The 26,819-nt window shown below is 40.6% G+C and overlaps 1 protein-coding gene and 1 long non-coding RNA gene across 3 annotated transcripts; one reads left to right on the plus strand and one right to left on the minus strand.

Moving 5' to 3' along the window:
- The first annotated feature begins 431 nt into the window (after positions 1 to 431).
- Positions 432 to 6,763, plus strand: LOC120066134 (acidic leucine-rich nuclear phosphoprotein 32 family member B-like). 2 transcript variants are annotated; one of them, XM_039017276.1, is made up of 7 exons: positions 439 to 668; positions 2,963 to 3,112; positions 3,464 to 3,586; positions 3,852 to 4,017; positions 4,645 to 4,739; positions 4,833 to 4,890; positions 5,006 to 6,763. In XM_039017276.1, the coding sequence occupies exons 1-7, from the start codon at positions 615 to 617 to the stop codon at positions 6,559 to 6,561; spliced, it is 2,202 nt and encodes a 733-aa protein (XP_038873204.1). In that variant the 5' UTR covers positions 439 to 614; the 3' UTR covers positions 6,562 to 6,763. The 2 variants fall into 2 exon arrangements, with proteins under 2 accessions (XP_038873205.1, XP_038873204.1); XM_039017277.1 differs by having other exon boundaries at positions 432 to 668; positions 4,833 to 5,025.
- A 5,092-nt stretch (positions 6,764 to 11,855) lies between these two features.
- On the minus strand, positions 11,856 to 22,816 carry LOC120066135. The gene is made up of 2 exons (XR_005478742.1): positions 22,308 to 22,816; positions 11,856 to 11,891 (listed from the first exon to the last, which is right to left on the minus strand). It is a non-coding gene; the product is annotated as an uncharacterized LOC120066135 (long non-coding RNA).
- Positions 22,817 to 26,819: the final 4,003 nt, after the last annotated feature.

A 26,819-nucleotide genomic window follows, 5' to 3' on the forward strand; every position in this document is an offset into this window, starting at 1 on the left:
TGAAATGGAAATGTACTTTTTGCATATCCCGAATCCCCCCGAGACAGCCTCGAAGAGTGGGGTCAAGGCTGCGAGGAGGGGAGCTCAAACATCTCTGCTGTAGATAGATAAGTAAATAATAGTTCTGGTTTCATTTGTTTTTTCTTTAGAAATCATTGCAATGATTTCTGATTATGTAATCAATTGATTTATTAAATATGTTTAAAATAATCTCCGAATTACAGAATGTTACAAACTGGTTATTTTTATAAAAATAATAAAATAAAAAGACTGACAAAAAACATTTGTTTGAACTTAGAATTGTACATAATACATCACTTTTCCCCCCAGAAATACATCGCACCCCAGTTGTTTCATGGCAGCGTCATGTTTTGTGACTGCAATGCCTGTTTAACGGCAGTGAGCGTTTCTGACCAGAGATGACGCTATTGAGAATATATTTTGTTTTAGTCCCGTTTCCCTCCATGGTTTCTCCTCTCCGCGGGTAACTTGGCTTTTGGCTCAGTTCATTATACAGTCCCATATTCTTCCTCCATTAGGGCATCTCTCTGCCTTTGGACTGAATATAAATTACACCGACACACAAGAGAAAAGTTAAACTTTCGTAGGGCGAGATGGACATGAAAAAGAGGATCCACTTGGAACTAAGAAACAGGACCCCATCTGATGTAAGTCGTGACTTTTAAACCAAACCTTTAGTTTTCTGGCTAGCTTGCTACTTTTTTTTGCTTTCCAAGTGACCTGTGTAGCTAATGGTGACCACATGGGCTTAATGTTTCTCATTTATTAATAGAGCAGAAAATACTTAACTGTAACAAGCTACATTACACTGTCCCCGTTGGGGCGTGAGGGGGAACAAGACAATATTCAATCGTTACTTTCGAAAGGCGATTATTTTTTGCTTTCTGGCATTATTGCAGTGTTAACAGTTTCACAGTCACTGGGTAGATGTTGCACACACACGGTTCGAATGCAACAACGTTGTCTCAATTATTTGTTAACTTCTACATCTGTGTTGTTGGAGACGTGTTTTTCCACGATGCGTTAGACATTGACGGAGTGGTTTATTTTATATAGACCTTGGTAGCCATGTTTGTTGCTAGCATAAATTCTAAAATGGGGCGCCCTTTATTACAATGCACTTAAATCCACAACAATAATCAAAAATTAAGTTTATACCCCATGCCCCTACTTTTGTGATATCATTTATGAGATTATTCCCCACAGCTACCACGAAAGCAAACCAAATACTTATTGAAACTGGCAAACCTCCACGTTCAGATTCGGTATTTTGTATGTTAATAATTTAAAATGTCTAATGCTTAGGCTACCGACAATCTCCGAATAACGTGTTGGTCGTCGGCTTGTGCAATAGCCTGCCTGAATGACACGAGACAGAGGAAACTGCGTTCGGTGCGTGGGTTGCTAAAACTCGACGTTGACGCTCTCTGGTTTTCATGCAAACATTGATAAAAGTATTCTACATTGAAAGTAAATTTTAAGGGATGATTTTACGCAATTACTGCATGTAAACAGTCATCCATCTCCGGAGAGTTTAGAGAACTCTGCATACTGTATCTCAGGAATCGCCATGTTGTCATTCTGCCGTCTTTGAAGCTCTGGCGAAATGAGGCTCCATCTTTGTTTGACTAATTTCCGTTCTGAATATTTCCTTCGACGTTGTTTACGAAACGGTGATATAATGTAACAAACTGTCATATCGGTCGTTCGCTCGACGACTAGGCGATCAATTTTCCCAATAAATTCGATTTTAAAATTAAAAAGTGCATCTTTACAGGGTATATTCGCAATCCTTTCCATTGCTGTAGGGTAGGTAATGGCGGGCAGTCAAGCTTCTCATGCATGTCCTCAACTGCACAGCAGCGCTTAAAAGGGCAATGGCTAGCCTGTAGCGAGCTTGCTAACAAAAAGCATAGCATGTGTCATTAGTGACTGAACAGCGGGCAAGTGAGGGTAGAACTGTATTGTGCGGTTCTTCCTCGTGGCAGCTGGTTTAAAGAAACAACCGCGGTGCCTCGACATAAAACATCATGCAACCAAATACCTTTATTGATGACTCCACTCGACAGCCTTATCAATGTTTCACTTTGCATCAATGTTTCACTTTGCCAATGTGCAAACCATGATATTTGACGTTCAGCGTTAACTTTCTTCAACCCTTTTATCGAGTTTTGGTTGCGTAACGACTGTCCCTCACGTAAACTTTTTAAACGATGAGATTTTGTTGTGAGGAATTGAAAGGTTGCAAGTATTCATACATAAATCAGGAAAACGTCAGAATAACAACCACTCCTGTCATTGAGATCCATATTTTGTGTATTGACCTTTTTCAATCGTAGTTTGTTGTTGTATTAATGCCGCAAATGTTGTTGTCAACATGTACCCATTCTTAACAGATTTTCCCACACCATTTTTGCATATATGCGTAAAATAACGCTTTTATAATATTGTAACGACCCTGTGTTTATAAGCGCGGAAATCGACTCTGCCGCTCGAGCATGCTTTTGCGGCACAGTCGATAGCGCGCCGGACCTCGGGCTAGGAGGTCGAGGGTTCGAGACCTGCTCCCTGCTGTTTCATTACATTGGTGTCGGAAGTGATCGGACCTCGCATCCACGACAGTGCGTGTGCTTGGCCGGTGAGCGCGTTCCTGTAAGACGTAAAGTCGCAAGCTAGCGCGAGGACGCGCTCTTTGAAAGGAGGGAGTAGTGTAACGACCCTGTGTTTATAAGCGCGGAAATCGACTCTGCCGCTCGAGCATGCTTTTGCGGCACAGTCGATAGCGCGCCGGACCTCGGGCTAGGAGGTCGAGGGTTCGAGACCTGCTCCCTGCTGTTTCATTACAATATGTGTGCATTCTCAGTTTTAGTGTTTGTAGTGCATCTGTAAACAATGCATACATATGCTTTTCTTTGAATTACAATTTTACAAATTTTTATAGGTACGAGAATTTGTCCTGGATAACTGCAGATCAAATGAAGGGAAAATTGAAGGTCTCACAGCAGAATTCGTCAATCTGGAATTCCTCAGTTTGCTAAACGTTGGCCTAATCTCAGTCTCCAACCTTCCCAAACTTGGGAAACTCAAAAAGGTAATGTTTTTTTTTACACAAGTTACTTAGTTACAGTATTGTAATGACCTGACTAGATCATAAAGGAGCAATTGTCCAGACAGAAAAACGTTTTTTGTTGACTCCTTTAAATAAATAAAAACCTGTAAATTCTTCCTGGGGGGTATAGAAAGAGCCATTTTATGCATTCCTAATGGCAACCTATTCCATATATAGTGCACTATTGAGGGCCCTTGTCAAAAGTAGTGCACTGTTATGTAAGGAATAGGGTTCCATTTAGGGCATAGTCATTGTTTTCTGAAAGACTTACTTGCTTGGGAGTTTTTTTGTTGTTGACAGAGGTGACTGATATGTCTTCACATTATGTTGCAGTTGGAACTCAGTGACAATATAATCTCTGGTGGCCTTGACGTGCTAGCAGAGAAACTCCCCAACCTCAAACATCTAAATCTAAGCGGGAACAAACTGAAAGACATCAGTATGTTGGAACCTTTGGTAGGTACACCAAACTCCCGGTAGAGCACAATACAGTGCGACACAATCTCATTGTCTCAGGCTATGCCTCAAATGACACTATACCTTGTATAGTTGGCAGGCAGATTTGTTTTATACTAATTTCTGATTTGTTTCCCTATGTGGCTCTAGTCAAAATTTGTTTGCTAGCCTATATGGGCAAAAGGTGGGCTCTAAAATCAAATTAGATTTATTCAGCCAGTGTTTTTTCACACCCTAACTACCCTACACCCATTTGGTCCCACAGAAAAAGCTGGACAGCCTGAAGTCTCTGGAACTGTTCAACTGTGAGGTGACCAACCTGAACGACTACAGGGAGAGTGTGTTCAAGCTGCTCCCTCAGCTTACCTACCTGGACGAGTACGATGTGGAGGACCGAGCGGCATCCGACTCGGACGGTGTGGACGATGACGGTGGGCATCCATTATTTTGTGTGTTTTGAGGGAATGTGCAGATGTGAGTTGAATGGGGGTCTTCTGTAGCTCAGTTGTTAGCCCATGACGCTTGCAAAGTCAGGATAGTAGGTTTGATTCCCGGGATCACCCATACATGAAATGTATGCTCGCGTGACTAAGTCGCTTTGAATAAAAGCATATGGCATATTATATATTACAATCAATATTAGTATATCGTGGGTGTTTTGTCATGCAAGGGAATTTTATTGTGTATTTGTACGGTTTGTCGGCATGTGATAACTGACAATGGATGTGATTAGATATTTATTAGGATCTTTTAGTCCTCAGTTGGACTAATCTACCAAGAGTCCTTAAACATAAAAATACAATTTATAATATGATCACATAACACACTTTTGCAAACAGACATAATACACTGACATTGACCAGATAAATACTCTTTAACACTCTGAAAAGAGAGATTGATTCCTTCATCTACCATAGTCCTGCACAACCTTCCAATGTATTATATCTAAATGGTTCTAACGTATTGTTTGAATTTCTATATTGAAAGGTTTTTGGTTTGCTCAGATAAATTATTCAATTGCTCTGAATCAAAATGTGATGTATTTATTTTGTTTTTAGAAGATGAGGAGGGAGAGGAGGAAGACTTTGAGGAGGATGATGACGATGAAGGAGTAGAAGGAGAGGAGAAAGATGAGGTCAGCGGCGATGAGGAGGTAAACCCCTTTTTGGTTTGTTTGACTCAATAGTTTTAAAGATCAACAGGGGGCATATTGTTGATTCTGACCTGCTCTTTCCCTTCTCTCCAGGAGGAAGACCTTGGCATTGATGGTGAAGTTGAAGATGAGGAGGACGAGGATGAAGAGGGTATGTCATTGTCATACTTTTTGTCACAAGCTCATGTCCGAAACTCATGTTAAAAAGTTTAACTTTGGGATACTTTACTAAGTACAGTGTAATAACTCTTTCTCACTTCCCCTAGATTCTAGTGTACCCATCAACAAACCGATCCTCACAGCATCGTACGAAGTTGCTTACCTGATCGCAAAGCAGGGCAAACCACACACCATTGGTGAAACACTCATAAAACCAGCTGTGTTGAAGATGGCGAATATCATGCTGGGAAAAGAGGCTGAAGTTAAGTTATCCCAAATTCCTCTTTCAAATGACACCATCAGCGACAGAATAGAGGACATGAGCAAAGACATCTTGGCTCAAGTAGTTGCAGATCTGATTTCAAGCCCGGCAAAATTCAGCCTTCAACTCGACGAGACCACAGACGTTTCCAATCTAAGCCAGCTTGCTGTATTCGTGCGCTATGTGAAAGACGACGTGATAAAGGAAGATTTTTTATTTTGTAAGCCTCTTACAACAACAACTAAGGCAGCCGATGTGAAGAAACTTGTGGATGACTTCTTTAAAGGCAACAATCTTTCGTGGGATATGGTTTCTGCAGTTTGTTCGGACGGAGCTCCAGTCATGCTGGGAAGAAAGTCTGGTTTTGGTGCGCTAGTGAAAGCCGATGCACCACACATCATTGTTACGCATTGTATTCTGCACAGGCATGCATTGGCAACAAAAACCTTGCCTCCAAAACTGGCAGAAGTACTAAAAATTGTAGTGGAATGCGTGAACTATGTGCGAACTAGTGCTCTGAGGCACCGCATCTTCAGTGAGCTGTGTAAAGAAATGGGCTCTGAATTCGAGGTACTTCTGTACCATTCTAACGTTCGGTGGTTATCCCGGGGACAGGTGCTGAATCGTGTTTTTGCCGTGCATGTGGAATTAGCCCTGTTTTTGCAAGAGCACCAACATTGTCATGCAGATTGCTTCAAAAATTCTGAGTTCATTCTCATTTTAGCGTACATGGCTGATATCTTCGCAGCTCTCAATCATCTCAATCAAAAGATGCAGGGCGGTGGAGTCAACATCATCGAAGCGGAGGAAAACCTGAAGGCTTTTCAAAAAAAGCTACCGTTATGGAAACGACGAACAGAGAACGATAACTTCGCAAACTTTCCCCTGCTGGACGACTGTGTAAGTAAGATCGAAGATGTATCTGGAATCGGAGACATTTCTGTACCCGCGGAACTGAAGCAAGCAATTGCCACGCACTTAGATGAGCTTGCAAAGTCTCTCGACGGATACTTCCCTACAAGAGAGTCATATCCAGCATGGGTGAGACAGCCGTTCACGTTTAGTGTTGAGACAGCAGATGTCAATGATGAATACCTCGATGAAATCATTGAAATTCAGCAGAGCCAGGTTCAACAGCAACTCTTCAGAACAACAACGCTTTCAACGTTTTGGTGTCAACAAATGGTAACGTACCCTGTTATTGCTAAGAAAGCTCTGGAGATTTTCATACCGTTTGTTACAACATATCTTTGCGAGCAATCCTTTTCGAGGATGCTGGACATAAAAATGAAGAAAAGGAACAGACTTTGTTGCGAAAATGACATGAGAGTGGCACTTGCCAAGGTGAAGCCGCGCATTTCTGAACTGGTCTCTGAAAGGCAACAGCAGAAGTCACACTGATTTGCAGTAAATATTCATTATTTTGTTTTTGTGTGAAAATCATATTTTGATGATTTAGTTCTTTGAACACGCGGTGTTGATGTTGATGCACGGTTCATTTTGTGCACCAGTAAAATATATACTTATGTTTTGAATTTGAAAAAATCATATTTTATTTTTCCAATTAAGAAGGGTTCGGTGAATGCGCATATGAAACTGGTGGGGTTCAGTACCTCCAACAAGGTTAAGAACCACTGCGCTACAAGCTTGGCACACCTGTATTTGGGGAGTTTCTCCCATTCATCTCTGCAGATCCTCTCAAGCGCTTTCAGGTTGGATGGGGAGCATTGCTGCACAGCTATTTTCAGAGAAGTCCGGGCTCTGGCTGTGCCACTCAAGGACATTGAGACTTGTCCCGAATCCACTCCTGCGTTGTGTCTTGGCTGTGTGCTTAGGGTCGTTGTCCTGTTGGAAGGTGAACCTTCGCCCCAGTCTGAGCGCTCTGGAGCAGGTTTTCATCAAGGATCTCTCTACTTTGCTCCGTTCAGCTTTCCCTCGATCCTGACTAGTATCCCAGTCCCTGCCACTGAAAAACATCCCCACAGCATGATGCTGCCACCACCACGCTTCAAAGTACAGATGGTGCCAGGTTTCCTCCAGACGTGATGCTTGGCATTCAGGACAAAGAGCTCAATCTTGATTTCATCAGACTAGAGAATCTTGTGCCTTTTGACAAACTCCAAGCGGGCTGTCATGTGCCTTTTACTGAGGAGTGGCTTCCGTCTGGCCACTCTACCATAAAGGCCTGATTGGTGGAGTGCTGCAGAGATGGTTGTCCTCCTGGAAGCTTCTCCCATCTCCATAGAGGAACACTGGAGCTCTGTCAGAGTGACCATCGGGTTCTTGGTCACCTCCCTGACCAAGGCCCTTCTCCCCCGATTGCTCAGTTTTGCCGGGCGGCCAGCTCTAGGAAGAGTCTTGGTGATTCTTCTTCTCTTTAAGAATGATGGAGACCACTGTGTTTTTTGGGACATTAAATGCTGCAGACATTTTTTGGTACCCTTCCCCAGATCTGTACCTCGACACAATCCTGTCTCGGAGCTCTACGGACAATTCCTTTGACCTCATGTCTTGGTTTTTGCTCTGACATGCACTGTCAACTGTGAGACCTTATATAGACAGGTGTGTGCCTTTCCAAATCATGTACAATCAATTGTATTTACCACAGTTGGACTCCAACTCTAATCAACATCTCAAGGATGATCAATGGAAACAGGATGCACCGGAGCTCATTGTCAAGTCTCATAGCAAAGGGTCTGAATACTTATGTAAATAAGGTTTATTTATTTTAACTCTTTTCATTTGCAAAAATTAAAAAAAACTTGTTTTCGCTTTGTCATTATGGGGTATTGTGTGTAGATTTGATACATTTTTATTTATTTTATACATTTTAGAATAAGGCTGTAATGTAACAAAATGTGTAAAAAGTCAAGGTCTAAATACTTTCCGAATGCACTGTATGTACATGACGGCAGGGTAAAGAGACTAGGCATCAGGATAGATAATAATAATCATAATAATACGAGTAAAACAAAGAACAGAGTAGCAGCAGCAAATGATGTGTAAAAGTGTGCGTGTGTGTATTTTTGTTGTGTTGGTATGCTATGTTTGTGTGTGTAGTGTATGGGAGTGTCAATGTATTGTGTGTGCGTGAGTGTGTATATATAGTTTGGGTACCACTAAATTGACTACTTAGCAGTCTGGCTATTTAGCGGTCTTATGGGTTGGAGGTAGAAGCTGTCTCAGAGCCTTTTGGTGCGAGAGCCGATGTTCTGGTACCATTTGCTGGATGGTAGCAGAGTGAACAGTCTATGGCTTGGGTGGCTGGAGTCTTTGGACATTTTTCTGGCCTTCCTCTGACACCACCTGATATAGAGGTCCTGGTTGCCACGGAGCTCAACCCCAGTGATGTACTGGGCTGTCCGCACCACCCTCTGTAGCGCTTTGCGATCAAGGGCGGTGCATTTGCCATACCAAGAGGTGATGTAGCCAGTCAGCTCTCAATAGTGCAGCTGTAGAACTTTGAGGATCCGAGGGGCCCATACCAAATCTTTTCAGATTCCTGAGGGTGAAGAGGTGGTGCCGTGCCCTCTTCACAACTGTGCAGGTGTGTGTGGACCATGTTCAGTCCTTAGTGATGTGGACGCCAAGGAACTTGGAAGCTCACGACCCACTCCACAACAGCCCCGTCGATGTGGATGGTGGCATGCTCTCCCCTTTCTCCTATAGTCCAAGATCAGTTCCTTGGTCTTACTGACATTGAAGGGAAGGTTGTTGTCCTGGCACCACACTGCTAAGTATCTGACCACCTCCCTATAGGCTGATTCATTGCAGTCGGTGATCAGGCCTACCACCGTCGTGTCGTCAGAAAACTTGATGATGGTGTTGGAGTCGTGGGAGGTCACGTACTCATGGGTGAGCAAGGAGTACAGGAAAGGAAGCACATACCCCTGGACTCAGAGTGAGTCCATGGAACTTATGTGATTTGTTAAGCCAAATTTTACTCCTGAACTAATTTAGGCTTCTCTAAACAAAGGGGCTGAATACTTAGCTAATTTGTATTACTCTTAAAAAATATATACTTTTTCTTCCACTTTGACATTGAGTAGATTGTTGAAAGAAAATTATAATTAAATACATTTTAATCCCACTGTAAAAAAAAAAATATATGGAGAAATCCAAGGGGTATACTTTTGCAAGGCAAAACAACAATCTCAGCTCTGCATATTTTTTTACGAAGTAACAGAATCATTATAGAATTTGTTCTGGAATTGTCCCCCCCAAAAAATCACAACATTCATTTAAAATTAACCCTACAAATAGCAGTGTTGGGCGATTTGGAAAACCATAACCAACAATATAATACTCATAGGAAAAAATGTCATCATTAACTTACAAATCGGTGGATACTATACGATTAGAAAGGTTAAAAATTAATGTAAGACATCCCAGCAGTTAAAAAATATATGGCACGTGGAAATCAAAAGAGGATGGTTTTCAGAGATAGGTGGGATGGGCTGAGAGTAGCAGATGGGTGGGATTATACAGCTCACGATTGGTAAGTTAATACTGAAAACACTATATAGATGTCTGAGTACTATCTATCCAATATGTAATGTGTATAATCAAACCATTGTGTGTAAAAGTACCACGTATCTAACAAAAAAGCTCTAAAAATTACAATGTTAAACAAAGTTACTTTTGTCCTCCGATGGGCCAAAAAAAATAAAATAAACGTATGCTTACTAAACAAAGCTCTTATCAACAACAAACTAAGTTAATTACAGATACAGTTCTGCAGCTCAAATGTGTGTCAAACTATGAGCAGGGACTCCTCTCGCAAAGCCGGCATGCTTACACCTGGTTTCATTTACACAAATAAGAGCGTATCACGCTCTGAAAACGTAGCGTGTCTGGTGAAGCAGGCCAGTTAGACAGCAATGTTCTCATAGTTCAAGCATTCATTCGGTCATGTCTTATCCACTCAAGAGGAGATGAATGGCCTTTCAATCTTCTGTTTGATCCCCTTCCCCGACACAGGGCACAGTCATGTTTTTGTGCCTTCTCTTCATGTGTTCTTTCATGTTCTGCTTATGTCTGAAGCATTTATCACAATAACTACACTTGAACGGTTTCTCCTCCGTGTGCAGTCTCTGATGACTAATTAATGCCCCTCTGTCACTGAAGCATTTTGGACATGTAGAACACACATGTGGTTTCTCCCCTGTGTGTATTCTCAAATGTACATTCAACTGAAAGGCAGTGGAAAAAGATTTGCCACACACATGGCAGTGATGTGATTTCTCCCCTCTGTGTCTCTTCATGTGCCGATTCAAATTGGAACTCTGACTGAAACATTGGCCACACTCCTGGCAGGGAAATGGTTTGTCATTGGTGTGAATTCTCACATGCCCTCTAAGATGATGGCGATAGGTGAAACATTTCTTACAAAAATGACATTGATGGGGTTTCTCCCCTGTGTGAATCCTCATATGCATTTGCAGACTACTTCTCTGAGGGAAGCATTTGGCACATTCAGGACAGCGGTGAGGTTTTTCCCCTGTGTGAATCCTGCTATGGTTTTTCAGGTGATCCCTTCGAGAGAATGAATTGCCACAATCCTGGCACCGATAAGGCTTCTCCCTTGAGTGAGTCCTCATATGCATTTTCAGAGAGGTGCCAAGGCGAAATGTTTTGCCACATTCATTACAATGATACGGTTTCTCTCCGGTATGAAGCCTCATATGTATTTTTAGATTTCCACTCAGTGTAACATTTTCCGCATTCATGGCAATGATGAGATTTCTCCCCTGTGTGGACCATCCTTATATGGACATTCAAAATTCCAATCGAAGTGAAACATTTGCCACAATCATTACAGGGAAATGGTTTCTCCCCTGTGTGGGTCCTAATATGATTTTTCAGATCCGTAGGAGAGTCAAAACTTTTACCACAAACTTCACAAAACCTAGTTCTGTGAGTTTCTAATATGTGATCCATCAAACCTTTTAGGGATTGACAGCTTTTGCCACAAACACCACAAATGTGTTCCTTATCTTTTCTGTGTCTTCGCAAATGTCTCAATAAAGCCCCAAAGGAGTGACAAGGCCTTCCACAAACCTTACAACTAGAACCAGCAGGGCATTCACTAGGTGGTTTCAAATGGGACATCATGTGAGTTTGTATGTGATCCCTCACACTTTCTAGTGATGGACATCTTTTTCCACACACACCACAAATATGTTCCTCATCTTTTCTATGACTTTTCAAATGAGTCAATAATGTACGCATGGAGTGACAAGACCTTCCACACACCTTACAACAAGCACGGATTTGTTCTTTTTCTGTCTGTGTCCTCTTTGATTTGCGCATCTTTAAAGCCGCCAGAGGTCCTCCACTCCACTTCGCGTCAACACTTTCACGGTTTTCATTCTGAGATGCAGAACAGCCTGGATTTACTAAAGAGAGGGCCTGAGAGTCACTGGTTGTTTCTGAAGAGTCCTCATGAGGTTCTGTTTTTATCTGTTTAGTTGAAGAGTCTCTGTTCTTGCATTCTTTACTTTGGGTTTTGTTAAGATGTGAGGACTGAGTTGGATACTCATCATACTCACTTTTCACACAGGGAAAAGTGGTATTATATTCCAGCTTTTGGCTGGTCCTGAGTGCCACCTGTTCCTCTTTAATCTGTGTGGACTTGGAGTCATCTTTCCCCAGACCGGGGCTCCTTTCCTGCTCACAGTGCTGCTGCTCGGGGGGAACCTCCTCTTCAATGGCATTGAGCTGTTGTCGGTCTGAAGGGAAAAAGAAATGATTAATTAGCTAAAACTCGAACACTGAAATGATATAGGCGTTTCTGTAAAACCTTGGAGTAGTCATAGTAATGACATGGCAAACCCTGGCTGTGACCCCACGCTCCAGTGTCTCGGGGAGTGGGATAAAAAGAAAAGAAAAAAACATGTCCAATTTACACATGCGTCTAAATTACACACTTGTAAATGTAATAGGGAAAATACAGTATAAGCACCCACCCCCAAAATGTGGAGTGAGACTATGGCTTTAACCAGGACTTGGGAAGAACAGAAATGTTAACTTCTGAATAATCAAACACTTTATTTTGGGAAGGAAAATAATAAGTTATGTTTAACCATTGTTTTATTAATGCAGCTCCAAAAAGCCAGCTGACTGCAAATCAGGGGAAGTCCACAGCCCAGGATCTTTTGACTTGTTTTGGGTCCGACTCCGAGAGTAAACACAAAATTGGTCTGCCTTTGGGGCCAAGCACCTGAACCCCATGTCTAGTGGTAATTGAACAACAATCACCGCTAGACATGCAACCATAGCATTAGGAATTAGAATAGTAATTGAATACCCTTTGTTTTCAGTTTGGATATTGGTTTGATATTTGGAGTTGACACATCAATACCTAGTCGACGGAAGGTCCTATGATGATTAGGGTGATATATCTAGAATCAGATGATGCTAGAGAGCAAGGTACAGCCTTTTTATCTACATTCCGTTTTCAAAAAGTGACTAAATTGGTTTCAATAGGGGGAATAATATGCACTCACGGCTGTCTTAAAAGTGCAATCAGCCGAACCAGGTGTTTACAGACAAAAGGTATTATTATTTTTTTTTTTTTTTACAATTAAATCGAGAGAGCTTAAACCGACTTTGTTTTTACCCCACAATAATTACATTTAAAAATGTAATCTTGTTAATTAAAAAACGATTTTTATTTTTGGTAAAAATAAACATAAATAGGCCTACTTGCATGACCTAGAGAGCTAAAATCACTTGTAGCAGTCACTGATGTCCCTAATCCATTATACACCCATTAGAATTCCCATTTTAAAGTTCCCTGATTATAAATACATTTCTGGTCCTAATTATATTTTTTACTGGCTTCCAATCCACATATGCTAGAGATCTACAGCAAGGTTTCCACTATAAAAATGTGTCGTCGGACATTTGACCGGCAGCGTTTTAATTTACCAGACATTTGAGAAATGTACCGGATTCATATGCATTGGTGCATAACCTGATTAGGGTGTCCACCCACGGTGCTCAGAATGCCAGAAATTACATTTAGATGATGGTAATTCATATTAAAAGAACATCCAAGTCGACGATGCAATGACACGTGTCCTTACCGCTTACTTTGAAGATGCTAGAATAACTGTCCACGTGTACTTTTCCTCAGCCAACAAGACAACGAACAGCAAAATCACTAGCCTATGCATAGGAATAGTAGGTTGAGTAGATTGGACAGTCATACACATTTAGGATAATAATATAACTCAATCACTGTTCGCAAAAAAGACAGTGCCAATGCATGGCTGAGCCCATTTAGTGTAGAGGACTGGGCTGTATCAGATACTATGCTATACAGAAACCCAGCCTATATAGCTTAATTCGCCTACTCCTGTCTACACTATTCTATTGGTCAGCGTGTCAAGAAAGAAATAGCACAAACAGACTCTGGGACAGTCGTGGGACGGTAGATCCCAAATTCATACAACCAGATCCCAAATTCATTTGGCTACCAGACAATAAAAGAAATCTGAAAACCGATAGAACATGAAAGAAATAGGCTACTGGTTTCAATGCCATATGGAAACCTGTATAAAATATTTGCCTCCACGGATATGGCCAGATTTTGCCTAGGCTACTTTGAAGCAACGCCTCATAATATGTAGTAAAACGTTCAGGTTTCAAATCACTCAAATGTATTTATAAATCCCTTTTTACAATCAGCAGATGTCACAAAGTGCTATACAGAAACCCAGCCTAAAACCCCAAACAGCAAGCAATGAAGCACGGTAGCTAGGAAAACTCCCTAGAAAGGCAGGAACCTAGGACGAAACCTAGAGAGGAACCAGGCTCTGAGGGATGGCCAATCCTCTTCTGGCTGTGCTGGGTGGAGATTATAACAGTACATGGCCAAGATGTTCAAACGTTCATAGATGACCAGCTCAGGTCCTCCGGGAGGGGAGGGAGAGAATTAGAGGGACAAACTATTGCAGCATAGATACTGGAGGCTGAGACAGGAGGGTTCGGGAGACACTGTGGCCCCATCCGATGATCCCCCCGGACAGGGCCAACCAGGCAGGATATAACCCCACCCACTTTGCCAAAGCACAGCCCCCACACCACTAGAGGGATATTCGCAAACCACCAACTTACTACTCTTAGACAAGGCCGAATATAGCCCACGAAGATCTCCTCCAAGGCGCGAACCTGAGGGGGCGCCAACCCGGACAGGAATATCACGTCAGTGACTCAACCCACTCAAGTGACGCACCCCTCCTAGGGAGGGCATGGGAGAGCACTAGTAAGCCAGTGACTCAGCCCCTGTAATAGGGTCAGAGGCAGAGAATCCCAGTGGAGAGAGGGGAACCGGCCAGGCAGAGACAGCAAGGGAGGTTCGTTGCCTTTCCGTTCACCTTCGCACCCCTGGGCCAGACAACACTCAATCATAGGACCCACTGAAGAGAGTCTTCAATAAAGACAAAGGTTGAGACCAAGTCGGCGTCTCTCACATGGATAGGCAGACCATTGCATAAAAATGGAGCTCTATAGGAGAAAGCCCTGCCTCCAGCTGTTTGCTCAAACAATTAAGTAGATATATGTTTTCAAAATGCATACTGCCTTCAGCTCATTGCAAAGTGGTGTGTGACGCGCTGATACAGCCCATCTTTCGTTGCTTATGCATTTGAATGGCGATTTGGAAGAGCACTTCAACTACCAGTTGAGAAATATATATACAGTGCTCAAAAAAATAAAGGGAACACTTAAACAACACAATGTAACTCCAAGTCAATCACACTTCTGTGAAATCAAACTGTCCACTTAGGAAGCAACACTGATTGACAATAAATTTCACATGCTGTTGTGCAAATGGAATAGACAAAAGGTGGAAATTATAGGCAATTAGCAAGACACCCCCAATAAAGGTGTGGTTCTGCAGGTGGTGACCACAGACCACTTCTCAGTTCCTATGCTTCCTGGCTGATGTTTTGGTCACTTTTGAATGCTGGCGGTGCTTTCACTCTAGTGGTAGCATGAGACGGAGTCTACAATCCACACAAGTGGCTCAGGTAGTGCAGCTCATCCAGGATGGCACATCAATGCGAGCTGTGGCAAGAAGGTTTGCTGTGTCTGTCAGCGTAGTGTCCAGAGCATGGAGGCGCTACCAGGAGACAGGCCAGTACATCAGGAGACGTGGAGGAGGCCGTAGGAGGGCAACAACCCAGCAGCAGGACCGCTACCTCCGCCTTTGTGCAAGGAGGAGCACTGTCCGAGCCCTGCAAAATGACCTCCAGCATCTACAGATGTGGTGTGTTCCCTGACCTCTATTATCAACGCAAATGACTGTTTTCAAAAGTATTCCCTTTTGATTTTCTACAAATATGTTTCCCATTACAGCTGTGGTTATTAATTCATACAGATCTAATTTTCAATAGCTTCCAGTCCAAATGACATATGCATAAAACCACTTGATGTTCCTTCCTCAGCCTGGTCTCATAGACTAGACGTAACATAGTAAATGTACATCCGGGACACTCAAATTTGTATGATATGTTACATTTGGTATTGTTACATAAGACAGGCGGTTACTTAAGGCAAAAACGAAAGTTGCACGTCCATGGGCAACTTTAGCAACCTTTTAGCTACTTTGCATGTTAGCTAACTCGTCCTCTAACCTTAACCTAAATCCTAACATTAGCCACCTAGCTAACAAACGTTAGCCACCTAGCTAACAAACGTTAGCCACCTAGCTAGAATTCATAACATATAATATGTTTTGCTAATTTTGGGCTCCTGAGTGGCGCTGGGGTCTAAGGCACTGCATCTCACAACTGGCCGTGATTGGGAGTCCCATAGGGCGGCGCACAATTGGCCCAGTGTCGTCCGGGTTTGGCCGGTGTAGGCCGTCACTGTAAATAAGAATTTGTTCTTAACCTGTCTGGCTCCGGCGTTCCGCTAGCGGAACTCCTCCCACATTCCACTGAAAAGGCAGAGCGCGAAATTCAAAAGATATTTTTTCGAAATATTTAACTTTCACACATTAACAAGTCCAATACAGCAAATGAAAGATACACATCTTGTGAATCCAGTCAACATGTCCGATTTTTAAAATGTTTTACAGCGAAAACACCACATATTTATGTTAGCTCACCACCAAATACAAAAAAGGACAGACATTTTTCACAGCACAGGTAGCATGCACAAAGCCAACCTAACTAACCAAGAACCAACCAAACTAACCAAGAAACAACTTCATCAAATGACAGTCTTATAACATGTTATACAATAAATCTATGTTTTGTTCGAAAAATGTGCATATTTGAGGTATAAATCAGTTTTACATTGCAGCTACCATCACAGCTACCGTCAGAAATAGAACCGAAGCAGCCAGAGTAATTACAGACACCAACGTCAAATACCTAAATACTCATCATAAAACATTTCTGAAAAATGCATCGTGTACAGCAAATGAAAGACAAACATCTTGTGAATCCAGCCAATATTTCCGATTTTTTAAGTGTTTTACAGCGAAAACACAATATAGCATTATATTAGCTTACTACAATAGCCTACCACACTACCGCATTCATTCATCAAGGCACGTTAGCGATAGCAATAGGCACGTTAGCGATAGGGAATAAACCAGCAAAAGATATTAATTTTCACTAACCTTCATAAACCTTCATCAGATGACAGTCCTATAACATCAGGTTATACATACACTTATGTTTTGTTCGAAAATGTGCATATTTAGAGCTGAAATCAGTGGTTATACATTGTGCTAACGTAGCATCTTTTTCCCAGAATGTGCGGATATTTTTATGACACTCCAACTATTCTGACCAAATAACTATTCATAAACGTTACTAGAAAATACATGTTGTATAGGAAATGATAGATACACTAGTTCTTAATGCAATCGCCGTGTTAGAATTCTAAAAATATCTTCATTACGACATCCAGCTTAGGTATAGCGAGAGAGTACCCAAAATCTGGGCGCAAACGACTAGTACAACATGTTCGACAGATATATGAAATAGCATCATAAAATGGGTCCTACTTTTGATGATCTTTCATCAGAATGTTGTACAAGGGGTCCTTTGTCGGGAACAATCGTTGTTTGGATTTAGAATGTCCTCTTCTCCAGTCAATTAGCACGGAAAGCTAGCAAAGTGGCGCTAAGCTCTCCTTCCTGAACAAAGGCACACAACGCAACACGCCTAACGTCCCGAATAAATTTCAATAATCAATAATAATAAAACTATATTGAAAAAACATACTTTACGATGATATTGTCACATGTATCAAATAAAATCAAAGCCGGAGATATTAGTCATCCATAACGACAGCTTATCAGAAGGCAAATCCAGGTCCCTTCACGCGCTCTACAGAAAACAGGAAACTGGTGACACGTCATGCCGAGAGCTTTTATTCGACCCCAGATCAAGTTACACACTCCATTTCTTCTCTCACTGCCTGTCGACATCTAGTGGAAGACGTATGAAGTGCATCTATACTAATAAATATCAAGGACATTAATAGGCAGGCCCTAGAACAGAGCATCGATTTCAGATTTTCCACTTCCTATCAGGAAGTTTGCTGCAAAAGGAGTTCTGTTTTACTCACAGATATAATTCAAACGGTTTTAGAAACTAGAGAATGTTTTCTATCCAATAGTAATAATAATATGCATATTGTACGAGCAAGAATTGAGTACGAGGCCGTTTAAATTGGGCACGATTTTCCCCCAAAGTGAAAACAGCGCCCTCTGCCCTCAACAGGTTAACTGACTTTTTTAAAACACGTGTCTCAGATTTACATACAGAATAATACTAAATGATCTGAGATCAGGTTGCCTTCCTCCCTAGTACACCGATTAGAAAATATATTTTTTCCCCCACTGATATTACACGAATATTTACTGTGATATGACTAAATTTCAATAGCTCACTGTCCATGAACTACAGATCTACAGACAAGTGTGTTGGGTTCCTTGACCTCTTATCAAAAGGTACTCTTTTTTTCTCCCTTGGTCCTCTTGAAAATAGTTTTCATATTACTGCTTTGGTTACTAATTAACGTACAGACCTACTTTTCTATAGCTTTATATCCAACATCCTTTCCAATAATTGTACATATTTAACAGTCACCTCCAAAATATTTGGCAGCCTTAATAAAGATAAGCAAAAAAATACTGTACAAAAGTGTGCATTTAAAAAAATATATTGTTTTATACTAACACAACTGGTCATAGAAAGAGATTGTTTAACAAGTCATCTTTTTTTTTTATTACAAAATTGGTGTCGCTACTGTTTTCAATACTCTAGCACCCTCTCCTTGCGAGGTTAATGACAAACTTTTTCGAAAATGTTTTACGAGATTGGAGAACACATTGGGAGAAGGGTGTTTTCACACAGTGTTTTCAGAAAGTATTCACACCCCTTAACTTTTCCCACATTTTGTTGTGTTACAAGGAGAATTAAAATGGATTTAATGGTCATGTTTTGTCAATAAATCACACAAAATACTTGAATGTCAATAGGGGAAAAATGGACATGCGCAAACATTTTTGGACACCAATATATCTTGATTATGTAAGGATTAATTCAACCCTGAGTCAATACCTGTTAGAATCATGTTTGGCTGCAATTACAGCTGTGAGTCTCTCTGGGTAAGTCTCTAAGAACTTTCAACACCTGGATTGTGCAAAATGTTCCTTTTATTATTTTCAAAATTCTTCAAGCTCTGTCAAATTGGTTGGTGATCATTGCTAGACAACCATTTCAGGTCTTGCCATAGATTTTCAAGCAGATTTAAGTCAAAACTAACTTGGCCACTCAGGAACATTCACTGTCTTGGTAAGCAACTCAGATTTGGCCTTGTGTTTTAGGTTTATTGTCCTGCTGAAAGGTGAATTCATCTCCCAGTGTCTGGTGGAAAGCAGACTGAACCATGCTTTCCTCTAGGATTTTCCTGTGCTTAGCTCCATTCAGTTTATTCTTATCCTGAAGAACTCCCCAGTCCTTAATGATTACAAGCATACCCATAACATGATGCAGCCACCACCATGCTTGAAAATATGAAGAGTGGTACTCAGTGATGTGTTGTATTTGTCCCGAACATAACGCTTTGTATTCAGGACATGAAGTCAATTTCTTTGACACATTTTTTGCAGTTTTACTTTAGTGCCTAACTGCAAACAGGGTGCATGTTTTGGTATATTTTTATTCTGTACAAGCTTCCTTCTTTTCACTCTGTCATTTAGGTTAGTATTGTGGAGTAACTACAATATTACTCAGTTTCCAAAGTCACCATTGGCCTCATGGTTAAATTCCTGAGAAGTTTCCTTCCTTTCCGGCAACTGAATTAAGAAGGACGCCTGTACCTTTGTAGCGACTGGCTGTATTGATACACCATCCAAAATGTAATTAACAACTTCACCATGATCAAAGGGATATAAATATATATTTTTTCCTCCATCCACCAATAGGTACCCTTCTTTGCAAAGCATTGGAAAACCTCCCTGGTCTTTGGTGTTTAATGTGTTTGAAATTCACTGTTGAACTGAGGGACCTTACAGATAATTGTGTTATGTTTGGGATACAAAGATGAGGTAGTCATTAAAAAAATCACGTTGAAAACTATTATTGCACACAGGTTGAGTCCATACAACTCAAGCAAATTTTTACTCCTGAACTTATTTAGGCTTGCCATAACAAAGGGGTTGAATCCTTATTGACTCGAGAGACAGTTAAGTTTCTCATGTGACCGTAGTTTAAAAAGTCTTGATAGTGCTCAAATAAAAGACGTCATATCTGAATTCCATCTTTATGCACCTTCGCCATTACAGCATTATTTAATCTGCAGTATTCTTATGCTATTTATTCTGTTGCCAATATTTAAATGTTAAAATTATCTTCTGATTATAATTACTACTTATCTTTCTAAACATAGCAATGTGAATGCAAAGAGGACTCGGACCACAAAATAGGTGAACTGGCAAAAGAGTTGAGTCCTCATTCAAAGGCAAGGGCAGTATGAATACAAAGAACAGAGCTCTTTTGCTTGTTTGTTTTTCTACCCCAGAGTTCACTTTAAAGAGGACTGAGAGCAGTTATTTTAAAGATGACTATGTGAAAACACCCTAATAGAAGTGATATTCATATAAAACCAGTGAAATAAAAAATGGCAAATCTAAATGGGTGTACTATTGACAAGGGAGGTCTGTCACGTTCCTGACCTGTTTTCTGTTTTGTATGTGTTTAGTTGGTCAGGGCGTGAGTTGGGGTGGGTAGTCTATGTTATGTGTTTTCTATGTTGGGTTAATGTGTGGCCTGGTATGGTTCTCAATTAGAGGCAGGTGTTTGACGTTTCCTCTGATTGAGAACCATATTAAGGTAGGTTGTTCTCACTGTTTGTTTGTGGGTGATTGTTCCTGTGTCTGTGTATTACCACACGGGACTGTTTCGTTTGTTCGTTCGTTTTAGGTAGTCTGTTCCTGTTCGCGCGTTCTTCGTGTCTATTGTAAGTTCGTTTGTTTCAGGTCTGTTGCCTTCGTTTATTGTTTTGTAGTTTGTTATAGTGTTCATTAGTGTTTCGTCTTTCGTTAAATAAATTCAGTATGTATTCAAGTGGTTTTAGATGTATATATGTCCTTCGGACTGGTAGAAGCTATTGAAAATTAGATCTGTATGTGAATTAATAACCACAGCTGTAATAGGATAAATATTTTTAGAAAATCAAAAGCGGACAAAAAAATGTTTTTAATGAAAGGTGTACCTTTTATAAGAGAGGACAAGGAACCCACCACACTTGTCTGTAGATGTGTAGCTCATATGGACAGTGAGCTATTGAAAATAAGACCCATCACAGAAAATATTAATGTAAAATCAGTGAAATGGCATTTCTAACATTGTACTATGGAGGAGGGAGGTCAGGGACCTAATATCAAGTGGTTTTCGATGCATATGTAATTTGGACTGGAAACTATTGCAAATGAGATCTGTATAGGAATTAATAACCAAAATATTTTCAAATGTTTTTTGAAACTCAAAAGGTGAGGAATAAAAAATAAAAGTATACCTTGGATAAGAGAGGTCAAATAACCCACCAGACTTGTCTGTTGACCTGTAGCTCATATGGACAGTGAGCTATTGAAAATTAGACCTATCACAGGAAAATAATCATGTAAAATCAGTTAAATGAAACATTTTAATGGGTGTACTATGGATGACGGAGGAAAGACACTTAACCTCGAGAGTTTTAGAAGTATTTCATGCGGATAGGAAGCTACTGAAAATAAGATATGTACGTGAATCAATAGCTAAAGCTCTAATTGGACAAATATTTGTAGATAAAGAGGAATTATAAAATAAATAAAATGTGTACTTTTGATATTATGTGAATGAACCCACTGCCCTTGTCTGTAGATCTGTAAGCTCATATGGATAAAAATGTATTGAAAGTTAGACCCATCACAAGAAATAGGACTATACAATCAGGGAAATAGTGAACTGGAATTCTAACGAACTAGCATGGATGATTGGGGGGGGGGGGGGGGGGGGGGGGGGTCAGATAAGTGACATTATGTGGTTTTACATCTTCATTTTACCTGGATAGGAAATACTTGTAAATGTGTCAAATATATAGCACCGGCCTTAGTAGTTAAGAGGTAACTATTAAACATGTTGGGCCCTTCAGCAACTGGAGGCCCTATGCAGTGTGTATAATCTTCATATAGGGTTCCCGAACACTACTGAATGGTAATGCACATTTTTGGGGGGGGCTTACATGCAATTACCGGTATTGCACATTTACTACGGTCCATAAACCACATGGGGGGCCAGAAAAACACTCCTTTTCGGCTCTGTTCAAGAGTTCGACTATCAGAAAAAACAAAGAGTGTACCTTGCGCTCTACCGTCATTTGATTTTATAATCTAGATATACTGTATCACTCTCATCCTAGGACCTTCTGTCGGGGAGCTATTGACTCTGAATATCTAAAGTAAAAACACATTTAATGCGGTGAAATGAACTAGCTAACATTAGCTAACGTTCCAAGAACAATAGCTTATATGCTACAGTAACGTTATCCCTCAATTGAATGATATACAAACAACATTTACTTATTTCATGTGTATAAAATAAACGTTAATGTGGAAACGTAGAGTAACAAACCTGCTCTATGTAACTGTATCTCTGGTTTAAGGAGGATATCAAGCAGCTTCTGTAGACGGTTGTTCTCTTTCGATAGACAATCTTTTCCTTGGTAGTCTTATTGTTTTTTCAACGGCTCGGAAAAGCTCAGGAACTGCTCTAAATCCCTTGTTGAAAATCAATCCCAACAACTCTATTTTAGCCATTTTGCCCACAGTGCTAAAGCTTGGGAATCAAAGTTCTATTCTGAACATGCGGCCCAATGCCACGTTCACGTGCTAGTCGGAACTTGGAAACTCGGGCATTTCCGAATTGATATTATTCTTCTACGGTATATTGGCAATGCGGGATGAACACAGGATTTCCCCACATATACGGTACAAACTACCAAAAAAAACGACAAGGTAGTAAAATGTAAAAATAGGCAGGTTTCTCAACTTATGGTGCTTTCAAGACAACTGGGAGCTCTGAAAAATCCTGACGTCGGTGATCTTCAGCTCTAAAAGTCGGAGCTAAAGAAAGAGGCCAGTATGACCGTTCAAAACGATGTTTCTAGTCGGATCTAGTTTTTTCCCGAGTCTGAGATTTCAGAGTTCCCAGTTGTTTGGAACACGGCATAATACCTCTGACCTTGAGAAGGTATTGCTTGACTATTGACTATAGCAACCATGTGACGCAGCATGACAACGTGAACGCGATTGGTCAACACTCTGATGGGCGGTGCGTTATACGTTAACTCCTTCATTGCCCATTGGGATTCCTATCTCCTCCTTTCTTTAATATCTCTGACCAGCATCATTAGCGTTGGGTCAAGTATATTTATAACTAACACAAGATACTTCATCTGTGTTATTTACGGTGGGAGCAAATTAAGCATAGTGGACAGAACATGCACGGATGTGGGCAAGGCCAAGCGCGAGCTAGCGTGTTGTAGCAATAGTTTGCATATTTCAGTTAGGGATCGCCTCATATGGGAAGTGCGCGTGTGCATAAACTCAATTCGACCTTGCACTATTAAACAAATATATTTTAAGCTGCAAAAGTGGGTGGGAAATACTCAGTTGGGTCTCTACCAACCAAATATGATTCGTTTTTGTGGGGAAATGTGTCGCACAGCCTGCAGCTGGCTTTTCACTCCGCCCCATAGCCCCCAATGCAATGGACACTGCAATGGATTTAGGCTTGCCTACGGTCTGGGGACCGAAACACAATCTTGTTCCAGTACAGTGCTATATTTGTACCGTATAGTGTCCAGGCACCCCATTTTTAAGCTGTTTGACCACAGTTAAAGTCCAGCAACAGTTGCTTTGACCTAGCTTTTTAATCAAACACCTTTTTTAATTCTAAGGACTCTAGTGAGTAGACTGGACCCCGATTTATGGACACACAGTCAATTGTTTTTCCTGTACAGTGCAAATTGTTTGTGCAATACAATACAAATACAGGAATACTTTGCTTAAACATTACAATTCAAAATGTCTTTCTTGAACAATAGCACCAAGTCATTTAACAAGAATTATACAATGAACATATATATCAAAAAAAAAAATATTTTACCTTTATTTAACTAGGCAAGTCAGTTAAGAACAAATTCTTATTTTCAATGACGGCCTAGGAACAGCCTAATGATTTGGTAAGTATTTAAAATTGTAAAAATTCATTTACTTAAGCTCCAACCATTTCTCAATTTGCTCCACCTTATAATATTCTTCATCTTATATAAAGTAATAATTCTCTTTAGTTTAGATTTTTCCCCAATGTAGTTATACTTAAAAATATATTCTGCATGTTTTAGCATGGACAATGCCATTGAGGGCTTCCACCATTTGCATGTAGTCAACTGGGTGGGGATTCCTATGAGTTGGTAGCAATAAGCCAATGATGAAGAATAAACACAAGTTTTTTTCTTTTGATGCCATATGGCCTCTGGTTCTATAGGAAATCACTATCACCATCTGCTGGTCAGTGACTGAACTTGTACCCATCCAAAACATGATGACTGATCTAATAATGCTATACTTTCTATAAAAATGTATTTCCCTGCATACCTCTAAAATTGTATGCCAGCACCTCCAACCAAAGACAATTTCTGGTATTGTATGGCACTTTGGCGTATGGTAACCTTAGGCACGATTCTGAAAAGGATCACTTCACTGTGTACTTAGTGCTCAATCCTATCACATGTAACCGAGTTACACTCACATACCTCAAGTTAAGATATAGCCCTTAATGACCACAAGGACTAGATAGGGGAATATGCTTCCCCCTATTTTATTCTTTCAGATCAGTGGTCACCAGAAAGCCTTATCACTATGTTTACCATGTACACACACATTCTAAGGAGGCTTTAAAAGTTTATTTGGCAAACTTAAACTGTCACCACTTTGTGACATGTTCTCTTTGCAGATAGGGTAACACTTCAATGCAGGAAGCTATGAGACTCAACCATGAACCTGCAGTCCAACAACAGGTGCAGTAAAGGCACCTTTTCTCAATTACTGTCTTTTGCAGTGTTGCAGGCATTTGTTCACACACTGAACACCCCCAGAACTTGAGTTGCCCAATGTTTTAATGTAAAACGTGTTGTAACGTGTATGATATTCTATTATATTGCATATTTCCCCTTCAACTGTCCACTCTGTATATTATCGTAATCCTCATACTGTATGTTGTGTTTGCCCCAATACAAGTAAAAAGCATGAGCTGACGCACACACAACATTTTTTTGTAGAGGTGCTGCCTACTGACTGATGGAGAGAAAACTGTATAAAAATAAAGAAAGTCACACACTCTATATATACTCCCAACAATTTAATGGGTAAACATAACACAAACGCATTGTTATCACCACCCTTTGTTGCAGTGTTTATATGAATCTTACAGTACATCTTTATGTCTTTAACAGGATGCAATTCGCTAGATGCTAGGGTGGCAGGTAGCCTAGTGGTTAAGAGCGTTGGGTCAGTAACTGAAAGGTCACTGTTTTGAATACCTGAGCCGATTAGCTGAAAAATCGGTCGATGTGCCCTTGAGCGAGGCACTAAAGCTGAATTCCTCTTCTAAGTTGCTCTGGATAAGAGTGTCTACTAAAATGTAAATACAATTCTTGTCATCAACAGTTGCCTGAGTTAATTACAGATATAGTACTGCAGCTCAACTATTATACTCCTGAGCAAACATTCCATAACTGCAGGTGGCAGTAAATCTTCAACCTTGGCTTCAGATCTGTTCAAATAACACACTCCAGGGGGCAGTATACACCCTTTCAGTTTGTTTGCCAACTCATAGAAGTAGTAGAAGAAGAAAATGGACTACTTCAAAATGGCGATGGCCTCACCATTACAGACGCCAATAAGGCACAGATATAATGTTGCAATCTCCATATAACTCTATGGACTTTGCCTCTGCTCCTCGTCTCCTCCCCTTGAGTTTGTTAATTCATTAACGTGATTGAAGTGAAAGTGAAAATGACCAACCAACACCACCAACCTCACACTTGTGTTTTCTCTAAGGAATGGAAAAAGGGATGGAGGGAAAAGGGATGGAGGGATGGATGCATTTCATATAAATAAAAAAATGACTATTTGGAGCATATTGGAAGATAAGTCCTGTCATCATAGCCCTTATATACTGTGAGAAGAACCTTAGGATTGTTTTTTGATGAGCCTTTCTTGTGTTTGATTGGTTATACTGATCACTGCTTATTATATGAAAACATGTAAAACATGTTTTACTGCACTTATGTTAATAGGCATTCCCTATTTTACCCTTGAGGTAGAGCTCATGGGTAATGTCTTTCCTGGGTTTCTGGTTGTGAAAGAAGACTGTAAACTGGTTTCCATCCAATCTTTTTATGCAAGTAAAGTACTGCATGTCGGATAAAAAATGTCACAACAGACCTAATGGAAACAGCAAATTTGTTGATAAACTTTCCAAATTTCGACAAAACAAATTTTCGCTAGACAATGTTTATTTTTTTGTGTTGGTAAAATTTATTGTGTTAGAAATGGCAGTGGAAACGTTAATGCGTAAATATTGCTATTATAACCATCATATTGAAGTAGACTTGGGAGTCACGCAATGATATGTTGTGCTGAAATTTGTTTTTATTCATGTAGGCTACACTACCTAGGTATCCATCCAATTGGCGACAGAAGTTTCAGGCAAATATAAAAAAAATCGCATTTTCCCACCAGATATGTGTTTCCATAAAATGTACTTGTTGTGGATAAAAGGCTGTGCATGATGACGTAATCAATCAATCAAATGTATTATAAAGCTCTTTTTACATCAGCAGATGTCACAAAGTCCTTAAACCCAGCCTAAAACCCCACAGAGCAAGAAATGCACATATAGAAGCACGGTGGCTAGGGTAAATCCCATAGAAAGGCAGGAACCTAGGAAGAAACCTAGAGAGGAACCAGGCTCTGAGGGGTGGCCACTCCTCTTCTGGCTGTGCAGGTGGAGATTATAAGAGTACATGGCCATTAAGGCTTTTCATAGCCGAGCATTCAGAGGTCGAGACAGCAGGTG

The sequence above is a fragment of the Salvelinus namaycush genome, chromosome 21 (genome assembly GCF_016432855.1).
Source record: "Salvelinus namaycush isolate Seneca chromosome 21, SaNama_1.0, whole genome shotgun sequence".
Taxonomy (NCBI): domain Eukaryota; kingdom Metazoa; phylum Chordata; class Actinopteri; order Salmoniformes; family Salmonidae; genus Salvelinus; species Salvelinus namaycush.

Bases quoted from the DNA above. Each gene is read 5' to 3' on its own strand.
- LOC120066134 (XM_039017276.1), top strand. From the start codon at position 615: ATGGACATGAAAAAGAGGATCCACTTGGAACTAAGAAACAGGACCCCA. The intron at 3,113-3,463 runs GTAATGTTTTTT...ATTATGTTGCAG, and splicing joins AACTTGGGAAACTCAAAAAG to TTGGAACTCAGTGACAATAT. The intron at 4,891-5,005 runs GTATGTCATTGT...CACTTCCCCTAG, and splicing joins GGAGGACGAGGATGAAGAGG to ATTCTAGTGTACCCATCAAC.